The 26,725-nt window shown below is 44.9% G+C and overlaps 1 protein-coding gene across 1 annotated transcript in view; it reads right to left on the bottom strand.

The window, feature by feature from the left end:
- Window positions 1–6,201: 6,201 nt before the first annotated feature.
- The window catches only part of NHSL2 (NHS like 2), a 368,813-nt gene continuing 348,289 nt past the window's right edge, over window positions 6,202–26,725 (bottom strand). The window contains exons 3-10 of the mRNA XM_049873350.1: window positions 26,505–26,660; window positions 23,328–23,455; window positions 22,825–23,020; window positions 20,798–20,995; window positions 16,912–19,236; window positions 15,700–15,832; window positions 14,751–14,952; window positions 6,202–14,508 (exon numbers count right to left, since the gene is read on the bottom strand). Of these exons, the coding sequence (XP_049729307.1) occupies window positions 14,470–14,508; window positions 14,751–14,952; window positions 15,700–15,832; window positions 16,912–19,236; window positions 20,798–20,995; window positions 22,825–23,020; window positions 23,328–23,455; window positions 26,505–26,660 (3,377 nt within the window). The 3' untranslated portion in view covers window positions 6,202–14,469. The remainder of the gene's footprint in view (window positions 14,509–14,750; window positions 14,953–15,699; window positions 15,833–16,911; window positions 19,237–20,797; window positions 20,996–22,824; window positions 23,021–23,327; window positions 23,456–26,504; window positions 26,661–26,725) is intronic.

Consider the following 26,725-nt stretch of genomic DNA (forward strand, 5'->3'; position numbering starts at 1 on the left):
TGAGGCTTGAATTTTTTCTACAGTTCCTGCAGCCTGAGAAATGCTGAGCGCGTCCTTTCCTTTTGGTATTCTGTCTCCAGCTCTTTGCACATGTCATTATAATACTGTACTTTGTCTTCTCAAGCTGCCCTTTGAAATCTTCTGTTCAGTTCTTTTACTTCATCATTTCTTCCTTTTGCTTTAGCTGCTCGACAAATTTCAGAGTCTCTTCAGACATACATTTTGGTCTTTTCTGTCTTTTTAGTGCCCTCTTGCTTTCTTCATGTATGATGTCTTTCCACAACTGGTCTGGTCTTTGGTCATTAGTGTTCAACGCATCAAACCTATTCTTGAGATAGTCTCTAAAAATTTGGGTGGGATATACTCAAGGTTGTACTTGGCTCTCATGGACTTGTTCTAATTTTCTTCTGTTTCAGCTTGAACTTGTATATGAGCAATTGATGATCTGTTCCACAGTTGGCCCCTGGCCTTGTTATGACTGATGATATTGAGCTTTTCCATCATCTCTTTCCACAGATGTAGTCAATTTGATTCCTGTGTATTCCATCTTGTGAGGTCCATGTGTATAGTTGCCGTTTACGTCAGTGAAAAAAGGTACTTGCAATGAAGAAGTCGTTGGTCTTGCAAAATTCTATCATGTGATCTCCAGCATTGTTTCTATCGCCAAGGCCATATTTTCCAACTACCGACCCTTCTTCTTTGTTTCCAACTTTCGCATTCCAGTCACCAGTAATTGTCAATGCATCCTGATTGCGTGTTCCATCAATTTTAGACTCCAGAAGCTGGTAAAAATCTTCGGTTTCTTCATCTTTGGCTTTAGTTAGTTGTCAGTGCGTAAATTTGAATAATAGTGGTATTAACTGGTCTTCCTTGTAGGTATATGAATATTATCCTATCACCGACAGTGTTGTGCTTCAGGACAGATCTTGAAATTTTCTTTTTGACAATGTATGCAAGGCCACTCCTCTTCAAGATGTCATTTCCAGCATAGTAGACCATATGATTGTCCGATTCAAAACAGCCAGCACCAGTCCATTTCAGCTTACTAATGCCTAGGATATCAGTGTTTATGCATTCCATTTCATTTTTGATGATTTCCAATTTTCCTAGATTCATACTTCGTACACTCCACGTTCTATTATTAATGGGTGTTTGCAGTTGTTTCTTCTCATTTTGGGGCGTGCCACATCAGCAAATGTAGGTCCTGGAAGCTTGACTCCATCCATGTCATTAAGGTCGACTCTACTTTGAGGAGGCAGCTCTCCCCCAGTTGTCTTTTGAGTGCCTTCCAATATGAGGGGCTCATCTTCCGGCACTATATCAGAGAATGTCCTGCTGCTGTTCATAAGGTTTTAACTGGTAATTCTTTTCAGAAGCAGACTGCCAGGTCCTTCTTTCTAGTCTGCCTTAGTCTGGAAGCTTGGCTGAAACCTATCCGCCATGGGTGACCCTGCTGGCATCTGAACACCGGTGGCATAGCTTCGAGCATCACAGCAATGTGCAAGCCCCCACAGTACGACAAACTGACAGCCACGTGGGGCCAGCCTTCACAGAGTACTGTAATAGCCTGCTGATGGTGCAGTTGCAGTGCCAGCTCAGAGGCAGTACTTTACAAGGATGGGGTGCCATCCTCCAGGACACCTTGTATCAGAGATTTATATGGCATTTTGTCCCCAACAGGAAAAATACATGAGTCTGGGAACTAAAGAGTTGAAGGAATGGACCCATTTACCATCTCGTTAGTGGACTTTGTGCTTTCTGTCCCTGAAAATCTGGGATCTGATCCTGGTCTACAAAGGGGGCACACTTTCACCAGGGGATACAGCTATAGTCCTTTTCAACTGTAAGCTGCCACCAAGGTACTTAAGTTCTTGTGCCCGGAAACCAGCAGGCAAGAAGAAGAGGCTTGATCTTGGCTGGGGTAACTGATCCTCCTCATCAGGAAAAGGTAAGGCTGTTATTACACAATGGTGGCGGAGTGGAATATGTGCGGAACTCAGGTGACGCATTCAAGCACCTCTTGGTACTCCCTTGGCCAATGATGATGGCAAATGGACAACTGCAGCAACCGTGGCCTGTGAAAGGCCTGGTGACCAGGGGCTCAGGCCCTTCTGGGATGAGGGTCTGAGCCATGTCACCATGTGAGCCACCTAGACCAGCTGAGGTGCTAGCTCAAGGTGGAAGGAATCATTCTGAAATGAATTGTGGAGGGCCATGATGATGAGTATCATTCGTGTCCCCTAAACCAGCTGCAGTGGTTGGGGCTATAGTCAGTCCCACTAACCCTCTTCTAAATTTCCCATAGGAGAGAGACTCACTGGAATCTTGGAGGAGCTACTCCCCAAATTCATATTTGGAAGTGAATCTGAGCAGCACAAGGGGTGAACTATGAAGAACACTGAGATGCACTATCCAGATCTCCCTTTAAGCAAGGTCTCTTAGTTACTTATGCTGCCGTAACCCAAATATCACAAGTGAGTGGCTTTTTCAAATCAAGGTCTTAGCTGTGTCGATTCTTTCCTTGTTGGTAGCCCCAGGTGTTCCTTAGCCTGTAGATGATCCTCACAGGGCATCTTTCTTCCCCTGTGTGTGTGTCTCTGTGTCTATTCTGGTCTTTTTATAACTCAGAAGTGATTAGGTTTAGGATCTACCCTATGCCGGTACGACCCTATAACAAAAGAAAAACCCTGTTTCTAAACAGGATCACATCCAAAGGCACAAAGGCCAGGAATCCAACACATATTTTTGGGGACACAATTCAATCCATATCAGAAAGACTTGTTGCCCCAGGTTCTGGGAATGCTGCTGATAGACAGCTGTCAGCCCGTTTAGGGACTGCCTCATCTGTAGAGAAACACCTCATTCAAGGTCATGCCCTTCCTGGGGTGGCCCACATCCAATTACTGATTGAAGCAGGGGTATGAAGACCAGTCCTTTGGTCCAACACAGGGCAAACTCAAATGCCTTCAGGAGCCTGGTAGGTAATATAAATGAATGAAGCTGCTTGGGTTTACTACCATAGGGAGTGGTGGGAAACTAGGTAAATTAGAAAGATTATGCCTCCATCTAAATTAAAAAAAAAATTTAAAGCAACGTTGTGTTCAGGAAAAAAAAAAAAGAACACAGGTTATAAGGGAATGTGAACATACAATGTGGATTTCATGTTAATTTTTGAGCATAGTGATTAGAACAAAGTTCTCATTTAGTATAAGTACAAAATATTGTTATTGTAGATATAATTTATTTCCTTGTTTTGATTGCTTACCACAACCAAGGATATGTTGGAGGGATAATAAAATGGAAAAACGAAAAAACAAAAACAAAACCCAAAACAACACATTGCGTACTCCAGACAATGTGTGTGAGTTAAATTTAGCCTGCTGACCTCCTGTTTATCACCTTTATTTTAAAGGTATAGTCTCTTTTTGGTTAATGAACATACTAGAGCCTGATTTTTACATGTCTTTTAATGGTTTGGTTAGTGTGGGTCAAGCCCTAAGGCTTCATCAACTAATGGTGCAGTGGCACAGGGAGGTGCTGAACCGACCAGCCGCTGAGGGCTGAGAGGACAAAACTGCCACCAAGGCCTAGGAGAGTAGAGCTGCTGCCAAGGGTCCTGAGGCAGGGCCCAACTGGGTCTTCAAGGACCAAGAGGGTGGATTGAGACAGAGAGGACTATTCTCAGGCTTTGACATCTAATGAAATTTGCCCTGCTGGGTCTCAGGCTTGCTTGGGACCCATGACCGCCTTTTCCCCTCCAAGTCTCCCTTTTGGAATGGGAATATTTATCCTATATTTGTCCCAGCATTGTAATTTGGAAGCATATAACTTGTTTTTTAGGTTTCACAGATCCACAGATGGAGAGAAATTTTTCCCCAGCATGGACCATACTCAGAGTTTCACCCATACTTGATCTAGAAGATGATATTTGGGACCATTTGAGTTGATTATATTTAGATGAGATTTTGAACTTAGAGTTGATGTTGAAATGGGTTAAAAATCTGGGAATGTTGATAAGTCAAGGACTATATCAGCCTGAGACCGGAAGAACTAGATGGTGCCTGGCTACAACCAATGACTGTCCTGACAAGGAGCACAACAGAGAATCCCTGAAGGAGCAGGAGAGCAGTGGGATGCAGACCCCAAATTCTCATAAAAAGACCAGACTTAATGGTCTGACTGAGACCAGAGGGACCCCGGAGGTCATGGTCCCCAGACCTTCTGTTAGCCCAAGACAGGAACCATTCTTGAAGCCAACTCTTCAGACAGCGATTGGACTGGACTACAAGACAGAAAATGATACTGGTGAGGAGTAGGCTTCTTGGATCAAGTAGACACATGAGACTATCTGGGCAGCTCCTGTCTGCAGGGGAGATGTGAAGGCCAAGGGGGACTGAAGCTGGCTGAATGGACACGGAAACACAGGGTGGAGAGGAGGCGTGTGCTGTCTCATTAGGGGGAGAGGAACTAGGAGTATATAGCAAGGTGTATATAAGGTTTTGTATGAGAAACTGACTTGATTTGTAAACTTTCACTTAAAGCACAATAAAAATTAAAAAAAAATTGGGAATGTTGAGATGGAGTGAATGTATTCTGCACATGGGAGAGACATAAATTTTTGGAAATCAGAGGGTGGGCTATTATGGGTTGGACTGTATCTCCCAAAAAGATATGTTGAAGTCCTAACCTCGGTACCTGTGAGTGTGACCTTATTTGGAAATAGAGGTCTTTGCAGATGTAACCGAGTTAAGATGAGTTCATACTGATTTAGGGTGGGCCCTAATCCAATATAACAGGTATCCTAAGAAGAGGAAAGGAGACACAGAGACACAGGGAGAATGCCATGTGACAATGGAGGCAGAGATTGGAGTGTTGCATCTACAAGCCAAGGAATATCAAGGACTGCTGGCAACACCAGAAGCTAAGAAAAAGGCATGGAACGGATTCTCCCCTGGAGCCTTCAGAGAGCGTGTGGCCCTGCCAATACCTTGATTTTGATCTTCTAGGCTGCAGAACTGTGAGAGAACACATTTTGTTGTTTTAAGTCACCCAGTTTGTGATATTTTGTTATGGCAGCTCTAGGAAGTTAATAAAGTGGCTTTTTTGAGCCAGAGAACAAAGAGGGAGTATGTGCCCTGAGAAGAGTTACTAAGGCAACCTCCTCCCCTAAGGAACCTGGTTACCACTGCCCATTTCAACAGAGCCTCGCCACATCTGCAGCCCTTTGTGGGCTCCATGGCAGCCGAACTCAAATCCCCGAAATAAAGCCCTTGAATACTAGTTACCTGCTCATGTGTCTTAGGGCCACAACTTGGCTGGCCAGCTTCTGCAAGACATTGTGTCCCACATGTATGTTTTGGGCTCCTGAGAATCAAATGCAATGTGTGTGGGCCCCACACATGTGTGGTGAATAAAACATGCTCACAAACTGAGCTTAATGTTTGAATAAAGGCATCGTTACTAAAATGAAAACCAGAGGGTGAAACAGAAAATGATTTTAAAAGAAAAAGTTTATTTTAAGAAGACACAAACAGCTCTAACTATAGAAAGAATACAGTTCAATTGCTGGTAGCAAGCCAGTAAGGAATTTTTTTTTTAAAGAAAGATAAGAAAAACCCTTTGTAATATTACTCCACAGAGGACTCCCTTCCATTTTGTGTTGGAATTCTAAAAAGACTGGGCTCCTGATCTCTTGGTTTCTGCTTCTTGAAATTTTTATCCAGGGACACATTCTCATTACTGGGGGAATTGTCTTATCATTGTCTTCCAGTTTATGATATTTGTAAATTCCTGTCTGCCTTATTTTTCTTAAGCACATTGTTGGTACTCAGTAAGCATTAAACTGTAAATGCTAATTTAACAAAAGCCCGTCTCCTGACTATGTATAGTAGGACTAGCCAATCCTCATTCCTCATTTTGCTTCTGGCATGTGTAGTACTTTTGTTGCTTCAAAGTCCAAGGCACAAAAGCCTGGTTTCCCTTCCTAATTCTGAAAATTCAAAACAAAAGACTGAAACTGTTTCATGTATGCTTTTTTAATAGGGAAATCCTGAAAGTTACTTGTGTCTCTGACATTTAAAATTTTGGAAAGTGGGTGGATCCCTGGGCTCAAATGACAGAAATCAAGCTAAAGGTCCAAAGAAGCAATTTGTTTAGATAGGAAAAGTCTGAGAGGTATGTCTGAGTGACTGAGGCCATGTCTAATTAAAGCCCCAGCTCTCTGATATTTTGGCTTGTCCAGAGTTGCCACAGAGAGTTTCTTCAAATGGCACCCTGGGAAGAAGCCAGCACAGGATGGTGGAAAGAAAACAGGAGTAACTCACAGGTCTCAAAAGACAAGAAATAGATAATGCCTCAGCAACTCCCACCATCCCCTTCTCCTTGACCAGTCCCATCCGACCTGGACCTGGACCAGGGATCTGACGAGAGCAGTAAAATGGTGTGTATGTGTGTTTAGCTAATTAACGAATGTGGCACTCACAGTCAGGTAGAGAAACTGTACTCACACACAGGCACACACCTTCTCATTCACTCATATTCCCCGGTGTTTATACAGGAGAATGTACAAATGAGAGCCTGAGCTTTACACCTCCAAGTAGCATGAGCAAGGAGAGAAGACGTAGGGAGGATGGAGAGAGATGTGAAGTTTTAGAGGTTCAGAAAACAGGAAGAGACGGTGTGCTAAATGCCTGCTGGTTGTAGCATTGCATGGGGCACCCCAGGGATCCCATTCTCGGGGCTGGGGGCCTGGTGGCTTGGGGAGGGGTTTGGCAGGGAAAATCTGTGGCCACAGAATATCTTCTGTACATTGTTGGTTAGTGCTCTGTCTAGGACTGGCCCAAATCTCATCAGAAAATGGGCACATGGACATTCTGGGTTTTAAAACCAGCCTTTGGAACCAAAAGAGTTGGTGATTTCCCTGGGAGATCATAGGCTAAACTGGGATCTCACAGCCTGGGCCACCAGACTTCCCAGTGACTCAGGTTGTGGGTCCCCAACCACATTTTTGGAGAGTAATGGTGGGAAAAAAGAAACAAGAAAACTCAGAAATCCATTCTTCACTACCAGCCTACCCCAAATCGAAGGAAGAGGCATATTAGAAAACTAGGACACCTCCAGAGAAAAGAATGCGGGTTCACACACTGAGGTAGTCCGTAATGACAGAGTGAGGAATCCCTGTTGAAGAGCAATCGTTGGCATGTGCAGTCCCTCTCCACCCACCTCTGTGCAATTAAGACTGGTGCAGGAGTTGGGAGGGCAGTGAGCCACATTATCTAGCACACAACATACTTATCACACGGGGCAGGTCACAGAAATGCCTGCCCTGAGATGGTCTGGATCAGGGGTCAGCAAACTATGGCAAGTGGGCCAAATCTGACCTGTGCCTTTGTGCAGCCCACAAGCTAAGAATGTTTTTTACATTTTTAAAGGGTTGTAAAACAAAGAAATGAAAACAAAAAAGAAGACTATGCTACAGAGACCATATGCGGTCCACAATGCCTAAAATAGTTACCATCTGGCCCTTTGCAGAAAAAGTGTATCAACTGCTGGTCTAGATGATGGGGGAAATCCCATCAATCTCTGGTGAGAAGCCTGCTGATCATTCCTGAAAAGGCAAATCAGAGGAGGTTCAGAAGAAACAAGGGAACAATAGAAATAACTAGAAATACCACTCAGTGTGACTAGCATGCCCTTAAAGGTGAACGGGCCTGCAACTACAAAGAATAGTGAGGTATGCATGAATTATAGAAGGAAGCTCAAGAATAGCTAATGAGAGTCACACTAAGGCAAAGAATGTTCTGGAAAAGACACTGCATGCAGAGCTCTGTACTAATTAGGGAATTACGGTTTGATAAGATGGAGATAGGAGTTTGAGCCCAGGGACTGACAAAATATCACACTAGGTGAAATTTCTAGAGCACAAATGGGTATCACATGAGTATCTAACAGTCGGATGATATCTCATTAAGATTAAGAAGGGAAGGTTAAAGTAGATTCTAGGAAAGCTTATATTGGTTTGCCCTACTTTAAATAAACACCAAATACAAAAGTTCACACTAAAAAAAAAAAAAATAAAAAGGAAAGACATTAAGGGACACTGCAGAAGACTCCCTTATATAGGAAGCTTCGATATTAAAAAAAAAATGGAATTTGATCTGTAAAAACCAATTTTTTGCATAATGTCTAGGGAAAACATCTATTGTATAAAGTTGGGCACATATGGAATTTTGGGGGAAACAGGGAATGTTTCTAAACTGAAAAGTCAGATTTGTCATTGGATTCAGGAACTAAAGAACTCTTGAGCATTTTTCCTTAAAGCATATATATATTAGCTCAATGAAATACCTGGAAAATTTATGTGTCATTAAAGTAGAAGCCAGCTGTGGATCTTCTGTAAATGTAGTGCTTTAAATAAAAGAACAAAACAAAACAGGAGACCTGGGCTGGGCTCTGTCACTGACTCACTGTGTGACCTTATGCAACTTGTTTGTCCTTTTTAGGCCTCAATTTCGTTATCTATAAAATGAGAGGTTGGTCCCTTTCAGCTCTAACATTCCATGACTATAGATAAATACAACAATCTAGAAATAAGAAACATTCCCCAAAGTAAGCTTTGGAGTCAGTAGAAAAAAGTAGCAATGAAATATAAGAAAAAGAATAAAATTTTAACTACTAGTCAGAGTAAATATGTTTCATTTAAAAATTAATGAAAAGATTTGTAATGTACAATTTGATAAAGAGATTTAAGAACATACATATTGATATTTCTACATCATACATTCAGAGGAAGGAAGGAGTTTGAGGTGACTCGTACAGCGAACACAATGTCGTGTTTGCATGCAGAACATTTTATAAAATCAGACATTTATAAAAAGCTCAAGACCACGTAAGGAATAAATTTCTATAAAGCTTGGCATTACAAAGAGACTGAGAGGTGCCAACTGGCTGTTCCAGTTCAGATTTTGTTTTTGGATTGTTGCTGTCGATCAGATGTACTATATTCCCTTTAAAGATATCACTGTCCTTTTGTTACCCCACGTGTTACAGAGTGTGACTGCCCTATAGGGCTTTCTTGGCTGTAATCTTTACGGAACCGGTTTAGCAGCTCTTTCTTCCACAGGGAAACCCTGGTGGCATAGCTGTTAAGCGTTCGGCTGCTAACCAAAAGGTCGGCAGTTTGAATCCACCAGCCGCTCCTTGGAAACCCTATGGGCAGTTCTACTCTGTCCTATAGGAATCAACTTGACGGCAACGGGTTTGATTTTTTGTTTTTCTCCCGCAGAGCTGTTGGATAGGGATTTGTTGCTATCAAATTCTACTATACACGCAAAGCTTCAAATCAAATATACTTCTGCCAGTGCCCTCCTAGAGAACAGCCACCGCGGTGAAGACAGGTATTTAAGGGTTGGCAATACCAAATAAATCTAACACCTTTTCCTTTTTTCTATTTGTGACTTTTAAAATTCCAACCAAAAAACAGGCCAGATGTACTAGATATGTCAAATCAAAGGTTTTTCAGCTTGAGCAAGTAGTTGATTTAATCTGATAATTTCTTAACACCAAACATATTTCTGACCAAAGGACAATATACATCACTTGGCCAGAGACTGATCACTATAATGATGGCAGAAACAACAGGTGAAGTTGGAATCAGTTGGAAAGTCATGGCTGTAGTGATTCAGGGGCTTGAAGGAGTTGTAACAGCACTGGTACACCTCCCCCCAATACACACACACACACACATATCCCAGGAATGCTGCTGTTGATGGTCCTGGGACAACACTATGAGAAACACTGGCCTAGATTTTGGGCTTTACTGAACAGAAGTATATATCGCTTTCACATAACCCATTACTTATACAAATTTATTTTGCTAAAGTTATCAAAAGTGCCCAAATGCATGTCTATAACCACTTACTACTGTATTCTTCTATAAATATGTTTTGAAGTATTTTAAAACTTTATTTCATCTCTGTTTAAATCATACATTTGCTGCCCTTGGACAAAGGCAACTCTTTGTATCTCTTTCCCACTCTCTTGTCTTTTTAAATCCCCAATATCTTAGTCACTTACATCTGAAATACATGCAAAGGCTTTGGAGGAACTGGTATAGCTCTGGTCTCATTTTCACACCAAGCTGAAGTGGCTGCACGTAACACAGATAGGGTTGGGGGAAGCAGAAGCTTGTGTTTAGTAAAGTTGTGCCTTCAGTAAGCTTAATGATCACCACCAATACTGGACAACTGAATAAGGACATTGATCGGACAGTTTCACCATTCACAAACAGGGTATATCCTCACAAACTCTTTTAAATACTTGTGTTCTTTGACTCAAATGGTAAGTGATACTAATTCCATTGACATAAAAAGGTTAATGTATAATATGAATCATCTAGGGCCTCTCAGTGGTTTTAGTAATTTCTGAGAGTCCCTTGGTAGTAATTATATTGAATAACATTGAATATCAGGACAATTTAATTGACTATCAGCAATTAACCAAAATAATTCCAGGAGATTAAGGTATTTTCCATTTTCTGGAGTGGAGTTAGTCATTCAGGGAATTTGGCCTTTCCATGGCCAAAAATATACTTCTACGACTAGTTGATACCTACAATTCTGTAAGCAGAACTACATTCCTTTGGCTTAAGGCTTTTCCCCTGTTAAAATGCATATGACCCTCAAAAGAAGTAGGATTAAGCCTTGTAATTTCAAGAGAAACGAATTTATCCCTTTCCTGAGAACATGTTTTTCTTAGCGAGGAGGAGAACAAATTAGGAAGCACTAAGAAGAGATGAGATGGTGTTCAGAAGCAAAGTCTGGGGAGAATGGAGCAGAAAGAGGAGACTAAGGATCTCAATAACAGACCTCCAACTCATTCACTATTTTGCTTAAGGGTTACCCCTGTCTGCATCCCTCCTGAAATGAATGCTCACTTGCCACTTGGAGCAGGTTACTTTTGAATAAACTATGTTTTCTGATAACACTGAAGATTCTTTAATGTGTAGGTATACGTAGGTTTATAGCAATGGAAAAATAGATAGCAAAAAAACATCTGGTGCAACAACAGATAATTACCAAAACATCAGAAGAACAATATTTGTTCATAGGAAGAAGATAAATTGATATTATTTTATAGAGTGCAAATTGGGGCCAGGACTCAGGTAAGGCACTTGCACGACCCTGAGAGTGGATGTCTCCTTAAATTTTGTGCCCTAGGAGCCTCGCTCGCCTCACCCTAGTCCTGGCCCTGGAAAATCATATGAAAGTGAAGGCTCACCATTGTGTTACAGACTTGGTCATAATAGAAGGCTAATCCAGTGAGGAACAGATCACTGACCATGAACCTGCCTTTTTCTTGAATAGTTCGTTTATGAGGAAGTCAGCAGGTCTATGGACAGATAACTGAGAATAATAGGTCTATGCTGTCTAGATAGTTAAAGTGGATGTCAGGTGAAATACTTGTTATAAGAGCCTTATAGCATCTCCTTTATCTTTGCACACTTAAGGTAATTTCTCCAGATAAACTGGTCAATTTATGGTCAGTAAGCTAACAGGAACTCTTTTACTGCCTGTTGTCTAGCCTCTTTTATGAATGAGCTGTTCGCTAGGGATGCAGTTCATGGGAGTTGGGGCTGAGGGACAAGTTGGGGCCAGGTGGGAGGCCCAGGCAAGAGGCTGAGGTAAGCAAAGTAGTACAGGCAAAGGAGAGGAGATACCAGCAAAGTTTATTGTTTTCCTGAGAAGACGTTGTCCTCCACCCTCTTCATTTAGACTACAAATACGTAATGAATACCCATCAAGTGCACAGCACTCTTAGTTACTAACTGACCTCTTCTCCTAGGGATGGCTCCTTCTACTCCTGACAGAGCTACCTGTTGCTCCTGGTTGGAATCAGAGGAAAAAAGTTATAGAAACAACTTGAAGTGGAAGTTGACCTCCTAGGGTCAACTTTATTTCACTCAAATATCTTCTATATTCCACTTTAAAAATTATTATTATTAAGTTCTCTGAAAGCCTTCCTGAGAGGGGCTCTCAGCCTCTCTTCTCCAGTCTCAGCAGAGTAGGTTCAGAAGGCAGCAAACATTGTAGTCAATTCTTGGGGTGGGAGAGAAAAAGGGTAGGAGAGAGGCTGAGTGTTAGCAGTAGGAAAGATGTTTGGTGTTATGTTAATCAGTGATTGGCAGAAATTTTACAATTTGGTTGTTTGGGATCAGGTCCATCTGACTCAAAATATGAAAGAAGTATTTCTAGTCCTAAGTGTTATCTGTGACCATAAACCTCTGGGCCAAATTCTCTTGTGCTAACAGGAACACCGCTGGGCTTCTGAGGGCCATACTGATAATATGGAAGATAATCTGAAAGATCCTAGACATACAGAGTATTCTACAGGATAGCGAGGATCAAAATAATTGAAAAGTGTAAAAGCGTCTGCGCATTCAACTGTAAAATCTTTTGGGAAAACCACCAGAGGTAGCAAGGTGAGGGGAGGGGCAAAACCCACTAGATAAGAGCAAACAAGGAGCTTCCAGAAAAATCAGCAGAAGTAACAAGTCCTATGCTATATGAGTCTCACACGTGGCTTTAGAGTTCAATTGTTCATAATTGTTCACAAGGAGGAGGCTCTGGCAGCCTTTCACTTTTCCATACAGAAGGAAATGTTTCAGTCCTTGGGAATTCTGAGTCTGGGGCTAACAAGTGTGACATTCATATATAAATTAAGACCAGGAAGAAATCTATCTCATTTCAGGCACAAAAACCTGAAATCTGGTCAAGATCTTCAATCCAAACAGTTCAAATACTTTCAAAAGCAACTGGGCTTTCCCTAGCTGTTTATTATTTTAAATGGCTTCTTTCTGAAGCAGGGGGAGGTGCTGATTGCAAGGAAGTTGGTGGGCCTGGTCTGTGCAAAGAAGTCTATAATTCAGAACTGTACCAGCTCAGGGCCTAGGCTCTAGGGCTTTTATGTGAGAACCCTAAGTTTTCTCAGAACTGGGTGTGGATTTTCAGCTGCTGTGTCCTGCTGGACTGTGGGGAATTAAGCTAAGAGCCTGCTTCTCACAGGTGAGCAATGTAACCTATCAAAATATAGAGATCTGTTTGTCTCTGGGGCTGTTACTGCATCCTCCAGGAGGTTAACTAATGAATTTTCTGGTGGGGGAGGGTAGAAGAGAAAGGGGTTAGGGAGCCCTCTTTGTGAAGCAGGCTACAATTTCATTTTTCTTTTTCTCTCTTGGGCAGAGTAGACAATTACCACTTCACTGTCAGACAGCAGGCTCTGTTTGTTCAGTGCGTTGTCTGTTTTTTTCCCCCCAACCTCCCAGAAATCAGGCATATGAAAATCCAATGAGTCACTGCTCTTTCTCAGCTTAGAAAACTGAACTGACAAGGACAGTTAGGGCCTATAAACTGCGGGGAGGGGAGAGGCGGAGCTGATTGTTCTGGCACTCTGTCACATCCCATTGATCCCAGCTCCTGCACCCTCCCCCAGAGTGGTTAATTGAAAGTTGGTCAAGCAGCAGAACCTAAATGGCAAAAAAGTAGCCCTTTTTGGTGTGTTACGGGTCCTAGCAACTTGTGAGGCTGCCTTTTACATTTTGGATCGGTCCTTTTAGTCTATACGTTTCTGGTTTTCTGAACAGAGTAAGAGTTCCTTTAAACAAATACAAAAGCGACCACAATTTGAACTGAGCGGTGGTGGGCAAGTTCCACTTACTTTCTATCCTCCTTGAGCCTTTGACGATGCTGTTCCTTCAACTAATTCCTCTCTGTAATGAATGCTATATGCAAATGAAACAATAAGCGTTCTTAGAATGCAGCATGAGCTAGGCACAGATCCAGCTATCGTTGTTGAGAGACGTTTGAAGGTTCTCAAGGCACACGTACGAGTTACCTTGGATAGATCTGAGTGAACAAATGGCTGCCCTGTTTGTCAGCTGAGCTTGGTTCATCCAAACAATCCAGTCCTGACCTCTCCTAGCTAATGGGGGCGAGGGGGTCTATATGTTTATTGAAACTCATCACCCTGACTTCCGTGTAGACAGTCAAACTGAAAAAGGCATGAAGTTTCAGGACCGAGTCACATTAAATCAACCTCAGGCTAAAATAAGTACACACCTGCAAACCTCTCACGGGGGAGAGTTAAACTGTGGTTGAAGAGGCATCAGAATCTTTTTGTAGCTCCAAATAGGGCCATCGAGGCCTGATAAGGAAAGTGAATAATCAACAGTGGTACCCTAGGCCCCTCAGGTTTCGCAGTCCTCCGTCTGCTCTCTATTCCCCTCCGTGACAGGAGCCAGACATAGAGCAGCCCGGCCTTCGATTTAAAAGGTGGCACGTACGCCCTTGAGTCTGAAAATTTCTTCTCAGTGTACATCATTACGGGCAAATAAGAATATTGGTAGTCAGTAATGTCAAACTTGTAAGAACGAGAACGTAAAATATTTGAAGATGATTACAGTGCCTGATGATTTTAGCTGTGGATGAAGTGGTCTCTCTCCCGCTGTCCAGACTGTTCATGTAAAAGAAAACGTAGGAGCTCTTATTATTCCTGTGGTTACTTTTTAAAACCCTTCCTCTCCCCCCTTCTCTACTCAAGTTTAATAATTAAACCATGCTTGCTGAACTCAGGATTTAGGTACTGGGATTATCAGGGGTTTCATAGTCTTTTGAAAATTGCGCAATAATTCTCCGAGCCAGTGGGTTGGTGGTCTTTAGCAGTTCGGCTGCTGAGGGGCGGGATCTTGGAGTTACCTTACTTCCTTTCTTCTGTAGCAGGGCCTTGAAATCATCGTTTCTGTCAGCATCTAGGTTGGCATTGCTGCCTGACCCTGCAGAGGCAGCAGACTCACTGACTGGAGAATCAGCTGTGTTCTTTATTGGCAAGTGGGAGCTCGGTCTGCTGCCAGCAAAGGCCTCACCAGGCTCCTTCCAGCCAAGCAGCTTTCTTTTGGACCTAAATAAAAGAAAGTCTGGTTTAAGTGAATTCATGCAGCAGACATTTACTAGTGCTTCATATAACTTCATGAATGCCAGTGACATACCTGAGAACTTCTATGCAGCAACCTTGCAAGCGGTAGGATTTACCAGCTTGCTCCCCTCTAAGTCTTCAGAGTCCCTTGTTGGCCTGCCTCCACCCCCAAACTCCTTTCAGTGCTCACAGCTGGCGTCACTTGGCCTGTGCCTGCAGGCTCAGTCCTGCCTGGGTTCTGGGGCTAAGGAAAGATCTAAGGAGTCAAGGCTAGTAGTTCATAGACCCTGAATCAATACAGCCTGGGGCTGACCCTGTTCTGAACTGGTGCCCTAGTTCCCATAACTGGACTCTTTCCAGTTTTCCTCTTCCTAAGCCAATAACTGGTCCTCATCTGGTCCCCGTTTGCCTGAGTTCCTGCTTTGATACTTCTCCTGAGATATTCTGGTATAAGGAATTCTGTGAAGGGTTAAACGTCTCTGGCTGTAGACAGAGCTATGGGGTAGCAGATAGAACTACAGGAAGCCAAGCAGTTGCTAGGAGACAAGGGCCTCCACTTGACTCAAAGATGTCAGTGAACTTGAGATGTGAGGCCCTGGACTGTGCTCACATATGTAGGTATCTCAATTAGCCTCTAACTTCAATTCTAAAGGCTGCTTGGAGGTAGCAGTTTTTCTTCCAGTATAAAATGTGAAGGCAATTGCAATTAGAATAAAGGAAATGGGTCCAGACCTGTGTATCACAGTAAATAAGTCTTCAGTTGTGCGTGAAGCCACAAACACGTCATCGTCATCTTCCACAATCGACTCGGCTGTCTTATCACTGATTAAACTTTTTTCTTCAGTGCTCGGTTCCACAGAACTCCCTAAGCATAAGGACAAGAAGGAACGACTTTGACAACAATAGTCAGGACAATGCACACTCATATGTTATTTCATGTTCTGAGAAACTCTGGGAGGGCATTTTAATGTTTCCATTATGCAACAGAGGAACGTGAGGTTCAGAAGTTTAGTGATTTGCCCAAAGTGGAGTGAGTGGTGAAGACAGGCCTGGGTACCTGGTCTCTCATGCTTTTTCCATTACAACAGATTGCCCGAGCAGTCTCTTGTTTGAAACACATCATTAAAAAAAAAAAAAGAATCAAGGAGCTGAGAACAATTTAAAGCAATGACTCTCAACTAGTGGGTGAGAATGGGGGCATATCTGAATCTCAGAGGGGGCATGAATACCTTGAGAAACCATATTTGAAAATTATCTGTGGATTTGATTTGTTTTAGTCGTGATGATTATTTTGAAAGTTCAAATCATCTTAAAGACGGCCATGAAATTTTGATGTTTGGTGGTAAGGGTTCAAAAACGGATGAGAAACATTATACAGCCTACTTTTAGGGTCTCAGGAAGAGCTAGCCTCAAACCATCCAAGAAATTGAGCTCCCTTTCCTCCAAAAAGCACTGAGAAAGGTTCTGCTGGTAATATGTCCCATTGCTTCAGAAGCCTACAAGCCCTGTCCTGGCACTTGAACTCCGTAATGGAGGGTATTGAGTCCCTTGCAGGAAATGAAATGCAGTGTGGCTAATGAGAAGTTCTGTACAGTGAAGTGGAAAAATAGGTCCTAGGGCAAGGGATGTATGCCTGACTAGGTAGATGGGATCCTAAAGCCCTAGGGTCCTAGGACCTAGTTTGATTTCATTATTTCACCACTAGGGCTTAAAGGGTAGACTGGCTCAAATTGGACCTTGGCGATCTATCACTGGGTCAGTCCTGATCCCAAGGGCAGTAAGGCATTTAGAGTAACCCCAGCTCTCAAGAGAAGCCCCTACTGACTTGGTCATCCTGGGATCAGGATTAATCATTTTAGAGTATTTGATTCTGTATTTGGCACTCCATTCTCACACCTATATCTCCTGTGATTCACAGAAAAAGATGGAAGACAGTTTACTAACCCAGAAGGCTTGCCTCCTTTTCATTGTCAGCCTGAGGAGTTGAAGTCATCTTTCTACCAGGTGATTGCAGGTCATCGCCGGTGGGGGGACACTTGGCATCTTCCTCCAGGGTGATGATGGGGCTGAGAGGCAGCCTTGGTTCTGCCACACAGACCTCCATTTGAGCTGTGGGTGAAGTGAGAGGCAGATGCAGCACGCTGGGCTTTTTTGGTACAGGAGGCGGAATCTTGCCTTTCTTTTTCTCAGCTTCTTCCTGGCTCTGGAGGGTAACTCTTTCAGGCAGGGCTCTTACCTTGGAGCTCTCATCCCCCATACCTCCCTGGGGAGGCAGCTGTGTTCCTGAGAAGAAATCACTAGAAGAACTGGCAAAAGGTGTGAAAACAAGCGGTAAGGGTGCTGCTGACTCCCCTGGGCTCCTACTATCAGAGAAGCTGGAGGACTTTGGTTTCCGCACCACCGTATAGATGTCTGGAGGAAGTGGCCTCATATGTTGACTTGAGCTCTTGGTGGTCATAGCCGACATAGGTGAAGTTAGTGGGTACCCCTTGGGGACCGATGGTGACCTGTGGACCAAGTCTGGAGGCCTTCGGGCCAGCGATGGCTTCTCAGCTACAGGAGGTTTCATCTTTCTTTCTGGCAAGATGAAGACTTCTGTTCCAGGTTCCTCAGCATAATCAGGGCTCTCAGTGTCATCTTCTGGCTCAGACTTGCTGACTGACCTCAGGCGAACAGAACGTAAGTCAGATTGAGTAACCATGGGCATGACAGGCTGGTTGGGACTAGTTTTCTGGGCCAGCTTGGCCCCAAAATTTGTATCTGAGTGATGCCGGCTCACCTTGGTTTTGCTTTGGCTGGAGATACTCATCCCAGACAGATCCAGTTTGGGGGAAGAGGTCAATGGTAGGTCAAATGATAGCCGTGACTTGGAACTTTTCTCCACTGGTGATGTCGGGGGAAGTGATGACTTCCTCTCAGGTACCGCTGGACGTACCCGGACACTGCTGCTTGAAGGGGGAAAGTGGCCCAGGGTCAAGGACATAGAGACAGTGGGTGTTGGTGTCTCTGACTGACTGGAGTATCCGCTGGAGGGTGACATTAGTCCAGTGGGCCTTGCTGGGGAGGATATCTCCCTGGCCTCCGCCTCAATGGAGAGTTGGGAAGGCGTAGTGGCTCTGGAGGTGGAAGGGGAGGCAAGAGACTCTGAGCTGCCCTGAACTTGGGTGCACTCAATGACTGTGGTGCCAGTGGCAGTGCTGGAGCTGGACAAGGATTGGTAGGTGTCTCCATACTTCCAGTCAGTAAGATACCAGTGGTGGGATAATTGTGTACCTTCTGAATCATCGAGGGGTGGCACAGCTGGGTGACCCTGAGCATCTGGGTGGGACAAGTGATGTCCTTGGTGTTCCAAGGAGAGGGAAAGGCTCTTTGGCCTCTGGTCCTTAGTTAATACTGGTCCGCCTTCTGGCAGGAGGACTGGCTCATCTTTGACCAGTGAGACACTACGCATTGGTGGAGAAGGTTTCTTTTTGGCCTTCTTGAGGGAAATACTCTTGGACCTCTGCCGTCTGCGCTGGGCCTCCTGTTCAGCACTGAGGGAGGCAATGTTGTCAGCACTGTTGCTTCCCTCAGAACTTGTACTGGCATAAGGGAGGGCACAGGCTTCACTGGCCTTTTGCCCCTCGTCATAGTCCACATCTGTGATGCCTGAGTCTGTAGGCACAGACAGTGACCGCTCCCGGAATTTGCTGGCCCCACCTGGGCCTGTCTCCAGTCTTGAGGTACCACTGGTCAGAAGGCCAATCTTGGTGGCTCTTTCTGGTACTTGCCTTCGTTGAGTAGAGTACTCAGAGTAACCAGCTAACCCACTGCATCTTCCTGGGTTATCATGAGTGACAAAGTGGGTAGCAGCCTCCTTAGGAACCAGAGGTGGAAGTGTGTTCAGAGGGACCCAAGAATTCGCAGAGGAAGGATTCTTTCCATTTCCATTGACTTGATTGTTCTGGCTGGTGGCACTTGGAATCATGTAAGTGAAAGCATTTCCCTTCCAGGAAGTGGAGAATGTAGATTCTGTTGTTCCATTGCAAGAACTGGAGACACTGTACATCATTCCCATGCTTTCCATGCCAGGAGGGTTTGCACCACTACGTTCCTGGTGAGTTTCTCCCAGATTGCAAGGATTTCTTAGTACCGGCAAGGTGAGATTTGGGAACCGAGCTTCCTGACCAACTGCAGCTCTTCCGTGAGCACCTTCTGTAACTGAATGACTGGGCCTGATGTCCGAGGTGGTAGGGCGCGCCACACTGCCTGCTGGGCTGTTGCTGTGACCTGGAGGAGACAAACACAGAATGTTAGTGGTGCAGTAGGGGACTCCCTGTCAGCTGTCTAGAGACAGGAACACCAAGTGTTTGCCAAGAAGCATTTGCCAACAGCTTGGTCAGAATTCCTTGGTTCTTCCTTTCCATAGCTGAGGATGCTGGGGAAGTTGGGGCCTTGCTCATTGCCACAGAGCGAGACAGCGACAGGGTGCCCTTAAATTGTCCAGATGGTTGTCAAAGACTTTTCAGCTTTGATGATTCCTTTTAGAGCTGAAGTGTCACATGGGTTTTTGTTTTTTTCCCCATGCTTTCACCCCAGCTCATGAAATCATCATAGACCTCAGCTTTCACTTCTGAGACGAGAGCAGAGGTTTTCCTTTTTTCAAATTTTTATTGTGCTTTAAGTGAAAGTTTACAAATCAAGTCAGTCTCTCATACAAAAACTTATATATACCTTGCTTTTATATACTTCTAATTGCTCTCCCCCTAATGAAACAGCACACTCTTTCCCCCCACTCTTTATTTTCATGTCCATTCGGACAGCGTCTGACCCCCTCTGCCCTCTCCTCTCCCCTCCAGACAGGAGCTGCCCACATAGCCTCATGTGTCCACTTGATCCAACAAGCTCATTCTTCACCAGTATCATTTTCTATCCCATAGTCCAGTCCAGTCCCTGTCTGAAGAGTTGGCTTTCGGCATGGTTCCTGTCTTGGGCTAACAGAAGGTCTGGGGACCATGACCTCTGGGGTCCTTCTAGTCTCAGTCGGACCATTAAGTCTGGTCTTTTTAGAAGAATTTGGGGTCTGCATCCCACGAGAGCAGAGGTTTTCAAACTGATTAAGGACAGCACTGTCTGACTTTCAGCTCCAACAATGAAACCGGAGTATGCCCGAGCTGGAAAGCTGAGTCTGGTTGCATTTTTGGCACATGTCACTTTTTAGCTGTGTAACAGTAAGAGACAGAATAACCTAGAGAAGTGAGTAAACAGTTCAGATGTTCAAAATTCCCAAAGGTTTTCTCATATACACAATTATTACTGTTATATCATTATTGCTACTACTATGATAATTTATGACAAGAGCCACCATTTGTTGAACACCTACTATGTATAAGGTACATGGTAGGCAAAGTACATAAAAGAACTCCAATGCTCACAACAACTCTATCGTGTCAGTATTATTATTCCAAGTTAACAGATGAAGACATTGAGGGTCAGAAAGGTTATGTAACTTGACCAAGGTCTCCCAGTTAGTAAGTGGAGGGGCCAGGATTCACATCTCCAGTCTGTGTTCTTTGGATGGCACTTATTTAATTGTAGTAATGCTTCTGTTAAGATGGTGGTTTTAGAGATGATTTCTAGCCCTTTAACTCTTTGCCTAATTTTGGCATATATAACTGGAAACAATAATATAATGAATTCATTAGCCTGGGAGGCCTGCTACCCATACTCAGTTGAAACACTTGACAAAAGGTCCTTTGGTATCCTTAATTACCACGCTGGTGTTTTTAGGACATCTTTTTAAAGCCTATTTTCTCCTAACTATCCCTATTCCCCATCACCACAATAATACCTGGGGCCAGAATTGGTGGGAGTGAGCAAGGGGCTGGGTCTGTGAGATCAGCTGTGGTGGGGTCACCTTGGTCTCGCTGGGAAAAGTTAGAGAATCCAATAATGGTTCGCTTCCGCCTCAGGGTGGACTTGGGATTCACGGCTGTCTCTGTGTTAAACAACGAGTGTCGCAAAGTTGCATGTTTATCAAACTGCTGTCCTGTAGCCAAAATAAAGACACTTGGGTGCATCCTGGTTTCTGTTTAAAGTACAGTAGAAATTGGCCTGAGGTGAAGAGAATGGATGATGGCAGTAGCGATGAGCATGAATAGCTTTTAGGCAGGTGGTACTTCTTCTTCCTCATCCCTCCCAATTCAGCCCTGGACAGCCACAGCCCCGAGGCACACATGCTGTTTTCACAGGCCATTCTCAGGTTTACCTGCGTGTCTCAGGTGGACCAGAGCTGTGGTTTTCAATCCTGGCTGCATACTGAAATTAACTGCAGCATCTGAAACTCCGATTACCTGGACCCCACCTCATAACATTTAAATCTCTGGGAGTAGGTCCAGGTATAAGCATTATCTAGAAGCTTCTTGGGTGATTCAGTTGTACATCCAGGGATGAGAACCAATGGTGTAGAGTGACAGGTTGAGACTAGATGTTGCTTGACTGGAATCCTGTCTCAGAGAAAGCCTTTTATACGGGCCGGGCCAGGTTAGGGCAGTGTCTCCCAAGAAGTTACCCCACTGCCTTCCACCACCCAAGAAGCCACCTGATAACCTGTCCTACCATCATCTGATGACATGTTATCAAAGTTCCCCACTGTGTGGTAACTGAGGTCCATGTCTCTTAAGGTATTGGGTCAGTCTTTGGCTCCTGTGAAATTGCTGGGGCTGAGTCAGGGCAGTGGGGGGAGGTATGCGGTTCCTCTCATTCTCTCTCATTCAGCAGCTAGCTAACCACAGCCTCTCCTCTCAGCCACATGGCTGCATTACATACACCCATACCCCTGCAAGTGGCTCAGTCGGGAAAACGCAGGGACAACCTTATCCAGCATAAGATAGACATTTAGAAACAAAGCACCAAGCATCACTGTGTGAGTCTCTCCTCATCGCCAGTCTCTCCTGTCAGTAAATTTTCCTATGCTGTGGGCTCTATTTCCTGCCTCTGATTTCCTGAGATGATGCCACATATCCAAGGAGTATCACCACATGTGGCCATACCTGTCCTCATTGTCTTCATCAACTTTACCCAGCATACCATGGGCTGGTGCTGACTCACCAGGTCCCTCTGGTCCCTTTGGGTTACTGAGGTCTTGATTTCATCAGGTAACTGGCCCTATCACCCTCTGAAATGACAGACCCTCCTCTTGTTCCACTTACAGCCGATGGAATGTGGGACACAAACTAATAATGGTATGTGTGCCACGTGTCCTCAACCAGCTAGGCTACATGCATCACTCTCTCCACTCTTTTGGGCAGGTAGTACTGGATCTCCTTTTGGTCTTTTTCATCTTAGACCCTTTCTGTTACTTCCCTTCTTGAAAAACTTGCCAGGCAAGTTGAAAAACCCACCTCACTAGAAGACCTAGTGTCTACTTAAAGTGCCACAAGGTTTTTGGTCTGTGCTCTTCCTTCCCCTTTTCCTACCAGCACGATGAATCCCCCACTTCTCCTCCTACTGGCTTTTGGCACAAGATGTTTCCTTTCCCCAAATCGGAAATAATTCACAAACTTCCCAAAAGTTCCCATACATGCTTGAGAGAGCACACAAGTTCATAAAGTTTTAGTTTTCTGTTAAAATTTTTTTGTTTACTATCAGATGGTATCAGTTAGTGAGGCAGTGAAAGTAGGGAGTGAAGAAACAGCAGCCAGAGCACCCTCTTTTGCATGCCTCTGTTCCCTGGCCACAGCCATGATGATGACAGTGCAGGGTGAGCCAGTAGCAGAGAAAGTCTTGCTCCCTCCCCTAGCACCCGGTGCATTTGGAGAGGATGGTCTGTAGTAGGCATAGAGACAAGTAAACAGAGATAGTGCTAAGCAACTCTACCAGAGATGTTGATGGGCACAATGTCAGATTGCGTGGAGCAAGGCTGAGGCCATGGCTTCTTCTCTAGGACGGGTAGAGGGAAGGGGCTATTCCAGGCAGTTTGCTTGTCGGCTGTGGTAGACAGGCTCAGAGCGGGCTTGGGGGCCCTCACACCCTGGGTGGTGGTCTCATCCTCGCTCAGCTGCCGTTTTGTAGGCTGTTGGGAAAGAAGGTGATGGAAAGAGTGTGCTCCTGACTGGAGATGAGCCAGTGCCCACAGGCTAGCTGTTTAGGCGGGGTGGTTGGAGGCATCATTTGGGAGTCAGGAAAATATGGACAGGCTGCCAGGCCAGGTACCTGCCTGTGCAGGGACCATCCTGGTGGGGCCTCAGAGTAGCTCTGCTGGTGAGTGAAGGTTAGCAGCAGCTTCCAGTGGGCTACGTGAGCAGCTTGTGGTCCCCCATCAGTGGGTGCAGGGTGAACTCTGCACGCTGGTCTCCCAGGTTGGGAAGGAGGCAACTCACCATCAATACTAACTCCAGATGCCTGGCAGAATGGGGCCTTGGACTGGGGGTGGCCTCAAGGAGCTCATCAGAAGAGCGGAAGGTCTGCCCCAGGAGTCTGGCCTCCGAGTCCTGTTCCTCATATTCTTCTGAAAAATAGCACAGTGGATACACACTCTAGGGGCCCACGGCCAAGCACTGGGCTGGGGAAGGACCATGCATCAGGACTCCTGCTCTAGCTGCCCGGCCTGATGTGCATTGTTTGTTTAGGATATTTCCTGGTGTCTGAGCCTCTAGATTCTGAAATGGAAAAAGCCCTTCTACCCGGGGCTCAGAGAGCTGAGGAGAAAAGGAAGCCAGTAAATTCAACCTGTGCTGGTTCAGGGACCAAACCCTTGTCTCACGGTCCCCGCCTTAAGTGCACAATTTGGAGAGGGGGCTCAGAGTGCAAAGGCATTTTGCTACTTTTTACTGCAAGGACCACTCTTTGAAGGCCTTCTTCAAAGCTCTTCTGCAACCCTACCAGAGAAGTGACCTGTGTGAATCCAGAAGAAATTTGCATTTGGAAGTCCAACCTGGAGTTCTCTCTTAGATATCAAGAGCTCTTACTTGAGCTCCCTCCCCCTTCTTTTTCTTTTTGGCCTAGTTTCCTCTACCTTAGTCCCACTTTGGGTGGTGTGAGGTATAGGAGAGCTATGGTGAAGGAAAAGGAAGAAGGTAGTGTCATAGAAGGAAGGAGAAGTTTGGGAGCATCATCAGGGAATAAGAAGGATGCAATAATAGTTGAATGGGTTTGATTTCTGTGATGAATGAGATTGAGTAAATGAAGACAGCCAGAGTAGCACGAAGAGCAAACAGGTGTGGCTGTATTTACATTTGAACAGACTCTTAAGAGCCATAGAAACTGGAGGTTCAGGGAAACCTCAAAGGTTCTCTGGTCCAACACCCCATTCTGTGCTTGATCTCCCTCCTCAGCAGCCCTTCCAGGTGCTTATTCAGCCTCTGCACACACCTACAGGAATGGGGAGCTCCCTCCCTCCTAGGCAGCTTATTCCATCTATGGACTGTTGAGGCTGTCAGGTGTGTCACAAAGTTCTCCTTTATCTTCAGGTGAAATCTATCTAGATTTCCACCCACTGGTCCTAATTCTGCCCTTGATGGCTACACAGAACACACGGACTTTTTTTTTTTTTCCTGCATGGTAGCTGCTCTGTTATGGGAACACAAGGCTCATAGTGTCCCTTGGAATTTTGCTTTTCTAAGGTCACTGCTGCCCTGGCAGGGAGATGAAAGTTATGGCTATAGTCCAGTTGGATAGCCCTTCTGCAGTTTTCTATTCTCCATATGAGTTAACCTTTGCTGGTATGGATAAATGAGAGCTGACATGACCTCTTTTCATATTTAGCATTCACTTGACAAATGTTTCCTGAGCACCTCTTGGGGATCCAGCTCTGTGCTAGGTGCTTCTGGGAATCCAAGGGTACTAAGAGCTGTGATTCCTTCCACTGAGAAACTCACATGGTTAGGTGCACAAAATATATATCCAGGAGGAGATGAATGAATAATTGAATGAATAAATGCAAGAAAAAGCAGTGCAGAACTAGACAAGTCTTCTCAAACTGGATGGTACAAAGTGCCATGTTATGTTATGGAGGGAATGCAAAGTACAGAATTAGTGTCAGAGATTTTTTTTGGATGAGGCAAGGATACAACTTTGAAGAAAGTGTAAGGACTGGAGTGAAGAGGAGGGAGGAAAGGCTTCTAGGCTTGGAAAAGTGGCCTGGATTGGACAGTGAGTGCCTAGATGGCATCTCCAGCTTATGACTATCCCTGAGGTTTTATTTTTACCTTTTATATTGAGATATAAGTTATAAACAGTAAACCACACAAATCTTAAGTGTGCAGTTCAGTGAATCTTTACATACGCATACCCCCTCGTAATCTTCATCCAGATGTTTGCAGCAACCCAGTAATTCCCCTCGTAGCACTTCTGCCACCTATACTGAATAAATCCCTTCTCATCAATGTGTATGCCTTTCATAATGTAAGGGCCTAGCAAGAATCACATTGTATTTTCTGGTATATTAACTTTAATATTGTACCTATCTCAGCCCCATGTTCCAAAGGATATTACATCCTATTGGGGTCTCTCCAGCTGCAAGATTATCTTGCTAAGTGGTTTACATACTGTCTATTATTAATCCTCACAAAACTGTGTCATATGGGGAATTAGAATCTCCATTTTAAGGATAACTGATTAATCTGAAGTTCAGGGAGTCTGGGCAATATACATAGTGTCACACAACTGGTTAGGCGTGGGAATTGAATTAGATTCTAGTTGTGCCTGATTCCAAAGCCTGGGTCTTCTCCACTCTGCCTGCTGCACGTGGTCTGACTGGTCAAGCAAAATGGCTGGGCCTGCTTCTCCAGGTAGTGTGGGGCAGCTTTGCATAGAACAAGCTTATCAGTATACTCCAAAGACAGTGGTCTTGAGAACTGAGGATGAGGTGAAAACTGGGTGCAGTGCATTGGGGTTACTTTAGCGAGGCAGTGGCTACCCAGGAAACATGGGGAAAAGGTTTCTGCGAGAGCAGAGTGAGTGAAGCCCAGAATGGCTCCTTTGTCTTCCAGTGACAGGATTCCAAAGGCACGGGCCACGGGAAAAGAGAAGGGCTGGGGTGTGTGTGGGCGCACATTTGGGGGGCATCTCCTTTCCAGCTTTCTTTGTGAATAGCCTGAGCCATTGACCTGCTTCAGCTTCTGTCCTTTTATCCGTTGGGCAACTTAACTGACCCACTGCCCTCCCGTGGAATAGAACTGCCCCAGAGGGTTTCCAAGGCTGTCATCCTTATGGAAGCAGACTGCCACATCTTTCTCCCACGGAGTGGCTGGTGGGTTTGAACCACCGACCTTTTCGTTAGCAGCCGAGCGCTTAACCATTACGCCACCAGGGCTCCTAACTTAACTGAAAAAGGGGGGGCAGGGAAACACCGGTGGAAACGGGCTTTTAGAATCATTAGCCTAGCAGGTGCAAGGCGGAAAATGTGTGCTTTGTTTTTCACTATGTTTGTAATTGCTCTCTCTTTTGCTCTTGCAGTCCCTGTCCTCTTTCTTCGCTGCCTCCCTCCAGCCGCTGCTGCGAAGGACGCTTCTCACCGCCGCCGCCGGCTCAGCCGCAGCCCCCCTCCCTCTCAGTACCTTGCAACAGGCTCTGGAGATTGAGCTGCGCCTCGTGAAGCAGCTCCTCTACACTCGGGGGCCTGCCTGAAGAGAGGAACACATTCGCTGGCTGCCGCCATGACGACCTCGAGTGGGCAGTCGCTGTCGCATTTTCCTGACCCGAGTTAGCTGCAGCTAAGAAGGAGAGAGTCAGTGAGAGGCGCTGCCGACGGAGGCGGGGCGGCGCCGGGCCAGTGGGC

The sequence above is a fragment of the Elephas maximus genome, chromosome X (genome assembly GCF_024166365.1).
Source record: "Elephas maximus indicus isolate mEleMax1 chromosome X, mEleMax1 primary haplotype, whole genome shotgun sequence".
NCBI lineage: Eukaryota > Metazoa > Chordata > Mammalia > Proboscidea > Elephantidae > Elephas > Elephas maximus.